This window comes from Populus euphratica, unplaced genomic scaffold (assembly GCF_000495115.2).
Source record: "Populus euphratica unplaced genomic scaffold, PopEup_1.0 scaffold234.1, whole genome shotgun sequence".
In the NCBI taxonomy this organism is placed as follows: Eukaryota; Viridiplantae; Streptophyta; class Magnoliopsida; order Malpighiales; family Salicaceae; genus Populus; species Populus euphratica.
In genome coordinates, this window is record NW_011499928.1 from 438,152 (window position 1) to 447,726 (window position 9,575).

At 30.0% G+C, this 9,575-nt stretch overlaps 1 protein-coding gene across 3 annotated transcripts; it reads left to right on the forward strand.

Annotated features, from left to right (window-relative positions):
* The first annotated feature begins 1,619 nt into the window (after nt 1-1,619).
* On the forward strand, nt 1,620-5,906 carry LOC105135843 (LOB domain-containing protein 36). Of its 3 annotated transcripts, none has more exons than XM_011040914.1 (4): nt 1,620-1,895; nt 2,017-2,096; nt 2,859-3,709; nt 5,529-5,906. In XM_011040914.1, the coding sequence occupies exons 3-4, from the start codon at nt 2,878-2,880 to the stop codon at nt 5,537-5,539; spliced, it is 843 nt and encodes a 280-aa protein (XP_011039216.1). In that variant the 5' UTR covers nt 1,620-1,895; nt 2,017-2,096; nt 2,859-2,877; the 3' UTR covers nt 5,540-5,906. The 3 variants fall into 3 exon arrangements, with proteins under 3 accessions (XP_011039216.1, XP_011039215.1, XP_011039214.1); XM_011040913.1 differs by having other exon boundaries at nt 1,621-1,895; nt 2,859-3,801; nt 5,528-5,906; XM_011040912.1 differs by having other exon boundaries at nt 1,622-1,895; nt 2,859-3,798.
* The last annotated feature ends 3,669 nt before the right edge of the window (nt 5,907-9,575 follow it).

Below are 9,575 nucleotides of genomic sequence, written 5' to 3' on the forward strand. Positions count from 1 at the left end.
TTCTATTTATAACTATGCGCTCCCAAGAAATTCTTGCCAAATGCTTAAACCTTTTTCTTTTATTTATAATAAAAGCACAAACTCTGTTCTTTTTATATTTTCTCTAGAATTCATATTTCAACAAATCTATTCTGCATTGATATTTTAAGGCAATTATTTCCAAATTTCATTATATACCATAAATTGTATGCTTGGTATTGAAAATGTTTTTCGCATATTGATTATATTTAATTTACTCTAAATTAAAGAGAGTGGATAATTTCAATCAATTAAAGAATTAAACTAGTTAATTTCAAGTAATTATTATCCTTCATTATTGTCCTTCATTAGATGCTATATTATGATTCTCAATGTTATATCACTTTTTAATTAAGCTATGTTTGATATTAATCATCTAATAGGTGACTCAATGATAAAATTTGAGATCAAAGAATCTTTTCCTGTAATTTTAAATCAAAATTTTGTGATTGTTAATATAATGATCACTAAAAATTTATATAGTAATTAATTTCAGAATCTTTAAGATTAATTAAAGTGATGAAAGCTGGTCTGAACATCCATCTTAATAAATAAATAAATAAAGCTATGCTTATACCTCATCCACTTAATTATTTCTAGTATTACAATCAACTTACATGATTTTTTCTTTCAATTTTAATCTCACTTGTTTAAAGTTTTATAATTTTGAACATTATAGCAAATTTGATATGTAAGGAGTAATCATTATGTACATTTAAATAAAAGCTAATCAAATTAATTAACACAATGTTAATTAGTTTTTTTTTTTTTAACTTGATAGGGTATGATTCATTTAAATAAAAGCTAATCAAATTAATTAACAAAAATAAACTATAATCAATAAATTGGACCTTGTAATGTGTGAGGTCTCAATGTAAAGTGATGTACAAATGTAATCTAATGCTATATACACATGTAAATCGCAATAGAATCCATCCATATCAACATTCTAGATATGATTGACTAGATCTAAATTTTACAATTTCTTAAATGTTTAACAACCCTTTTTAATTTTATCAAGAATATAAGATCCACTCTAATGGTGATTAATAGGTAGCCTCTCAAAGTCTCGAATCTTCACACTAAAGGCATTTATTCAAAAAAGGAAAACAAATATGAAACTCAAATCTCTAAAAAAAACAAAAGAAAAAAGAAAAAAAAGAGAGCGGGGGTTTGGACTATAGGGACGAAGGGGTAAATATCAAATTCTCGGGTCGGTATAAGGAGTGCTTATCGATTGTTTTTTTTTAATTTTTTTAAATATATTAAAATAATATATTTTATATTTCTTAAAATCTATTTTTGACATTAATAAATTAAAAAACAGGACAAAGAGGAGGGGAGACAAGCATTAAATTCTTGATTATTTTTTTAAAGTATTTTCAAAAAATATTTTTTTATTTTTTAAGATTTATTTTTAATATTAATGCATCATTCAAAAACACTAAAATATTAATTTAAAATTAAAAAATAACTATTATTGTTTTTTTAATTAAAAAAAAGGTTGAACGGGCAGTGACAAAATGGTAACTACCTCTCCTCCACCTCTCCGTCAGACGCACACAAAACCACCATATGATCAGACAGCTAATATTCAACCTCTTCAACCATACTAAAATCTCAATGGCAGACATTTCACCTCATGTGAAAAGGACCCTTTCCATACTCTAACATTACCTCTCTTCTCTCCTTCTGTTGTTTTCTCTCTTCACAACCCCTCTCTTTTTATATAGAAAAAGGTTGCATTTTTATTTTAGCATGCATTCTTCTCTTGCTTGTTTGTTGGGATTTTGAAACTCAAAGATCGGATCGATAGTCATCTCATTTTGGCGACCCTACACATGATATCTCTCTCTTTCTCTATGTTTTTCTAAATGGTCTCTCTTCATGATCTCTTTCTCTCTCTCACTCTCTCTCTCCCCGCCATTGTTAATACAGTTATGTTACAAACAGTCTGTTGTTCGTCTATACCCTTATAAGTCAGTGTTTTCATTGCAGGTTTAACATGGACCTTTTGAAGACGCACAGGGAGAGTGACTGATCTCTGAAAACACATAGCTTTCTTAGCAAAATCAAAGGTAAACTTTGGTGGTCTTTTGTTCCTTTTCAAAGATGTCTTCGAGTGTTTTATTAAAGTTTGCGATTTCGGTTGACATCAAAAGATGTCAATATCTCTTTGGATATGGAGATTAAAGGATTTCTTTGATTTGGTTGTGAGAGGAAACAAGAACAAGAAAATTGTCCTTTTTTTATTTTCTTTTTCAAAGAGAGAGAAAAATTGAGATCTTGAAGCATCCTCCCACCTCATGCTTCCTTGCATTTCAAGGTGTCAATGAAGTAGGAGAGGAACTCACATTCAAAACTTATAGAAACAAATCAGTTTTCAAGAGATAAATAGCAAGAGCTTGTACGAGATTCAGTGGCTATATCTCTCTCTTCTTCTTCTTCTTCTTCTTCTTTTTATATATCTATATATATCTATATATATTGTAAATAAATTACACCAAGTAGTTATTAGATAAATATTGTTTCCTGTTTCACTCTCTCTAGCTAGGCTTGAAGAAATATTATTAGCCCATCAGTTAACAGATGATTCAGTTTCCCTTTAATATCTTCATTATTACAGTTTCTTTTTCTTCCATTACAAGTTACTGTTTGATTGTCTATATCGTTTTTGACTCATCATGTATTATTATTTATTTCCTTTTATTGGTAAATGAAGCTTCTCTGAATCTCTTCACCTTTATCTTCGTGAATCCCAGATTTCCATGCCTTAATAAAACATTTCCTTTATTACCTAGTGATTTGAACTTGTTTTCTTTAATGGGTTTTGATTGTAGTTGTTGGAAGGAAGGGTAAATGTCTTCTTCCAACTCTCCATGTGCGGCATGCAAGTTCTTAAGGAGAAAATGCACACAAGAATGTGTTTTCGCACCATATTTTCCACCGGACCAGCCTCAAAAATTTGCAAGTGTCCATAAGGTATTTGGTGCTAGTAATGTTGCTAAACTTTTGAATGAGCTCAATGCTGCACAACGTGAAGATGCTGTTAATTCACTTGCCTATGAAGCTGAAGAACGGCTTCGTGATCCTGTTTATGGCTGTGTTGGGCTAATTTCAATTCTTCAACATAGACTGAAGCAACTCCAGAATGACCTTTATTGTGCTAAGAAAGAACTAGCTAATTATATAGGGCCTCAAGCAATGCTACCTATGGTGATGCAGACACAACATATGGGCAATCCTTCTTCTTCAACTGTGATGCAACATAGTGTGATGCCAATGATGGGTATTCCTTCTGTTGGACAAATGGGGATGCGTGCAGAGGCTCATCAACATCAAAACCATCATGTCCATCCACAGCAACTCTACGAGGCTCAACAGTTGGCTGCTGTGGTGGCTGCAAGAGAGCAGGAGATATTAAGGGCTTATGAGCAACAGCACCATCAGCAAGAAATTGTGAGATTTAACGGTGGTCTTGAGCCAGCTAATTCAGTTGCTGCTACTGGGTATCATCAGATCAATCCATCTGCTGCTGCTGCTGCTATGCCACCCTCTTTGGCTCTAGGAACTTTTGACAACACTTTTCAGATTCAAACACAAGGAGAGCCCCATCCCAATCAGCTTCAGGCACAGGTTTTGCTTCAGCCACAACAAATCCAACAGCATCCAAAATCTGAAAGCGAGGAAGGTAGGAGTGGTGGTCCTTCTTGTTGATGTTTTGGCGACACTGTGTATCTTTCTTGCTAGTTTCTTATGGCGATTTTCCAATCTAGCTAGGTATGGTTTCTTCACTTCATCTATGTATTTAGTTCGTTGTTCGCTGTTTATGCCTGCACGTGTTTGTCTGAAAAAATAACCTTTGCATTTATGGATGGGTTCTGTAGTAAGTAATCTGTGTTGGTATCCTTTCACAAATAGGGTAATGTAGTTTGTTGGCAGTAGAAAGCCAAAGTTACTGTTGTTTTGTAGAGAGCAAAAGGGCTTAACTCGTTGAAAGAACTTATTGTCTTTTCATAGGCAGGGACATATCACCTTCATGGAATGTAAGAAGCACGCACGCGCGCGCGCACATATTGTCTTTTCATAGGCAGGGACATATCCATTCACATATATAATTGATCTTTTCCAACGAATAATAACAAAATTAAACAAATTAGTTTTTGATTAAATATTAAATTAGCTATAGAAGTATTATTCCTTAACACAAGCTTCTACAACAAGGTTAATTAAACTTTAATATGAATATAATTCTTCTATAATTATGAATTGATCACTATGTATGTGCTTATTAATCACATTTCCTTAAATATAATTCTTTTGAGAATTCATATCCAATAACTTTTAAATTCATATTTAGAATTTTTAATATGTATAAGTTAGATTTTTCAATGTTGGGAGATTTACCTATAATTTATTTTATTTTTCAAATTTTCTGTTTCCGTGAATTTCTTTCTTTCTTTCTTTCTTTTTATGAGAATTTTGTTGCCATATTATGCACTCACTGAAAATGGGCTCAGGTCTACAAGGTCAGCAGGATAATTGTTGATTATTAATGATGAATCCAAGGCATGTTTAAGCTTGTCATTTTCTTTTGGAAGGATTATGAAATGATTTTTGTAGTAATCATGCAAGGAAATTTAGTCCTCTTTTTATTTATTAGTAAGAGACGTAAAAGGGGTAGATAGAAAGATTTTATGGAAATTTGGTGTGCTAATTCCATCAATGATCTTGACTTTTGTGTCGTAATTTTTCTTCAAAGACATCAGTCCCCTTGATAATGGTTTTCTCATTTCTAATGAGTGGAGGACTCCATTTGCTTTAGGAGAAACTTCAATTTAATCTCAAATTTATATACCCTTCTCAATGATATCCAAACCTATAAATTTATCAATTAATCCCTAAATATTTCTTATACTTTTCAATCATGTCCTTTTCTCATATTTTATTTACTAAAATATTATCGATTAGAAGAAAATTTGTTTAAAAAAGTTAATGGCTAAAAACATTTTGTTTTTGGCCTAATGCACATATTTATGCATGAAAATGATGTCAATTTTCTTAAAAAAAACGATGAAAATGTTGATGAAAATTACAGAAAGACAATAATCTTTAAGAAAACACTCAGGATCAAATTGATATAGTTTGTTGGTCTTAGACTCAATTAAGAATGAGTACATATGTTTCGGATTAAAATTAGGTTGTTCTTTTGTTTTATCCTGAAATCTTGTTCCTTTTTACTGGTTGACTAACGTGCTTTAATGTTTTCAAACAGTCTAGGTTACTATAGCCTGCATCTAGCTTATTAACCACATCATTCATGATGTGTACTCCCTAATTAAGTTGTGATTAACGAGACAGTTTTACTTTCATCTTTTGTTTTTTAGGCACAGACAGCAACATCAATTCACTGGTTTTAATTTCCATATATATATATATATATGTTATTGATTATATTTTATAATGAGTTTTTTGCTTTCCTTCCTCTTATTTTCATCATGTCCATGCAGCTCTTATATAAATGCCGGACACAAGTGGATAGAAAGAAATACATAGAGAGAGGGAGGGGGGAGTTTGACATCTAAAATCTAAAGGCAGTATTTTTTCATGTAAAATTTTTGGCCCCTGGAGAAGAAGACTTTCTGGAGAGACGCATCTTGGAATGAAGGATCTGTCTTGGTTTTCGAGTACAGCTTTCGTTGATCTGGCGTTTGGACTTAAATTAATGCAGAGAACGTTTATGTAAATCTGAAGCATGGGAAGCCTTCTTTGAAGCTTTTGTTTATTGCCCGTCCTTTATATTTTTATTTTCGCTATCCCAGTCGTTTTTTATTGTTAGAATCTCATGTTTCTAGTTCTCCTTTAGCATGCCCACTATTAGATCTTTATAGGTTGTATCTAGCCATGTGATAAAAACTTAGTAAAATGTATTTTCTCAATGCTCTATTTTGGCTTTTTTTTTTTTTATAAATCAAATGATATAATTTAGAATATGCAGTTTGGCATATTCAAATAGATTCAATTTGTTGGGAAATTAGAACCAAAATTCAACATAGGTCATCATTATGAACAACCTAATTCAATGAAAAAAAAAATTCAAATAAGAATTCAAGATTTAACGTGGTTGAGTTAAATAGTACTAACTAAATTAACATGATTTTGAATATGAATATGTTTTTTATTTTTGAAACTTGAAAGCATCCTGTAAACCCATTCTCATACTTAAAATGCTTATTTGGCATTGCCACCGTATTTATAAATAAACATTGTTTATAAGTGTTTGATTAGATATTAATTACACTTTTATTATTATGGATTTGCTTTTCATGAGAGTGTGTTTATTGACAATGTAAATAATTAACCATTGCAAAAATTTATCAAAACAACCCGAGAGGTCTCTATTCTTCAGGTCTGGAAAAATCCTAACCTTGTTTTCGTTGCTCTTCCCCTTCTCTTTCTTCTGCTATATTTTCCAGTCTCCACTGTTTTGTAAAGTGAACAATGGACTCTATTGTTCACTTTACAGAATAATAGAGAGCGTCTCCACTGTTCATGGCTAGAATGAGTCAAGTCCAAACCTAAATACATTGAACTGGGTCTAACCTAGTAAAATAAAAAAATATAAAAAATTTCTGAGATATTGTGTTTTATTTTAAAAAAACTAACGGAATGAGTCAAGTCCAAATCTAAATACATTGAACCGGGTCTAACCTAGTAAAATAAAAAAATCTAAAAAATTTCTCAGATATTGTGTTTTATTTTAAAAAAACTAATGTCTAACATTATTTAATGGTACTATATAATTACATTAGAAAGATATCACATGATGATGTAACATTTATAAAATTTGATCACAATTCTAATTTTATTCCTGGTGATATTTTACTTGATATTATTGCATGCTCAAGAAGCCATGAAAATCATAGTCCTTATTGGATGAATTTTGTATATGATAGAATTATAGATAGTTTAATGAAATAATAAAAAATACTTTATATAAAGTATTGTTTATTTCATGATGTAATAGTAGTAGTTAAATCTACAATATTTCAATTACAAATCATCAATATTAATACATATATTTTAGTTATTTTATAACCTTATTTTGAAAAGCATTCTTAACCAAATACATTAAACCACTTTTTGTTCAACTTTAATTTCAAACATAGTTTTAACTAAATATATATTTTATCAAACCAACCTTAACTAAAATTGGTTTTTTTTTAAACCATAACCACAAAAGTTACTATAATATTAAACACACCCGAAGAAAGCCTTTAAACCCTTTTGCTTTTTACACTTGAACCATTCATCTTCTAACATATTTATAATGGCTAAAAACACTTGGTGGGTAAGGAATAAACAAGCTTGGTGACTGAGTTAAGAGGCTACTCCACATTTCTTTATCCCTACCTTATTTACTTGACCATTTCTTCAAGAAAAGATAAGCAACATTATCAACAAATCTCCATTTTGATGGAATTTAAGCCTTTTAGAAGATTTAATGACTTATCATGCTTGTGAATACCACAAGACCAAAAATAAAAGTATTCATTGATTTTCAGATTTACTAGCTACACATGACCTAAATTAACAAACAGTCTTTGGCTCAAAAAACTAGAAGTAATCATTAATTTTAAAATTTACTAGTTACATATGATGTAAATCAACATACAAACTGCAACTCCACTTGATTTAAATAACATGGCTAATGTTCATTAACAACTATCTCTAGTCAATTTTACCCATTAACTTTAGAGTATGATCTTTATTTATCTTTAATTTTAGAAGGATCTTTCACCCCATACTTATCTAAAATCTAAAAATATATAACTCATTTTTTTTAAACAATCACTGAAAAGACTAATTTTAAGTAGTTGTTATCTCATGTGCTTCATTCTAAACCACTTTTTAAGGTCAATATCTTTCTAATCAAATAATATAACCCATCATACTTTTCTCCCTCCATTAAGATTTTAAAGACTCCATTTACAAGAGAATAACTATATTCTTTGGAGTCAAACTGGCTTAACGATATCAAATTCCTTCACATTTTTAAGATATAGGCCACATCACCCTAAGTAACCATATCAAACATTTTGATTTTCACCATTTTGATAATCATAACATCACAATATGACATACCATCAATAGGTATCGTGACAAACTTTCCTTTTTGTAACTCATCAAAATATTTTTTTGGAACACATGTATAATCTAATATCCAATTATCATGAAACAAAGTGTCAATATCTTCAAAGACTATGAGAACATCTTCATAATATTGTACCACTATCAAAAAATTCTCATCATCATTAAATTTATCCATATTTTTTTTTCTTAGGACAATCTCACTTGATGTAACCAAATTCTTTGCACATGTAACATTTAATGTCCTATTTACTAGATCTAGACTCAAACTTACCACTTTAACATCCTTTTTCAATTGATCATCCATTTTGATTCTCCCCTTTGATAACCAATACAAATATTCCTTTTCTTGATTTGACTATCTCTATATCTTATAAGTAAATGTGTAACTTGTACTTGGTCTAAACTCATTATATCCTTATTATACAACATCGTTGTAGCTAGAATTTTTTAATGAACCAATAATAGATGTAAGAAGTAAAAGGGATTTATATTATTCCTTAATCTTGACATCAACTTTTCTTAATTGATCTAGTACACTAATTAATACATTTAAGTCCTTCATCATATTCTCGTCTTTCTCTATTTTTAACTTGTAAAGTTGCCACTTAAGATGTAACTTTTTGGTCAAACTTTTACAATATAAAGGTTGTTTAACTTTTTCTTCATTGCAAGTGCTAAATCCTTATCCATAACATTATTGATATTGTTATCAATAATATAGTGTTGAATCATGCACACACATGTTAATTCTAATTCCTTATACTCTTCATTTTCATCTCCATTGACTTCTCATCTTTTCTTTTCAATGAAGCTAAGCTTGATTGAACAAAGATATCTTTGACTCTTTATTAAAATAGAGTAAGACTTTCATTCTTATCAAATTGTTCTATGGTAAATTACGGCTTACTATTATAGACATTATTTATAATAAAAAAACTAAATTTTCTAAAATCAAATCTCTAATACTAGTTTATTAGGAAATTAGAATTGAGATTCAACATATGCCACCACAAACAATCGAATTCAATGGTAAGATTAGAGATAACGAAGATGCCACCACAAACAATCAAATTCAATGGTAAGATTAGAGATAACGAAGGGTATAAACGAGTTAGGTTTTTGTATATCCGTATCTTACCCATTATCTATCGAATAAAAAACTTATATATTCATACCTTATTCATAAGGTTTGGGATATCCATTATTCGAGTATTATTTATTATTTAACATAAAGTATAATAGTAATATATATTTGATGTAACATATATTCATGGGTGATATTAGGTTAGGTTTGGTCAAGTTACAATATCCATACCCTATCAAATACCTCTTAGGTCAGATAACTATCTAAAAAAATCCTCCTATTTAAATTAGTTTAAATCGATATCCATCGGGGTTTTAAA

Excerpts from the sequence above, each read along its gene's own strand:
- LOC105135843 (XM_011040913.1), top strand. The coding sequence starts at position 2,878 with ATGTCTTCTTCCAACTCTCCATGTGCGGCATGCAAGTTCTTAAGGAGA.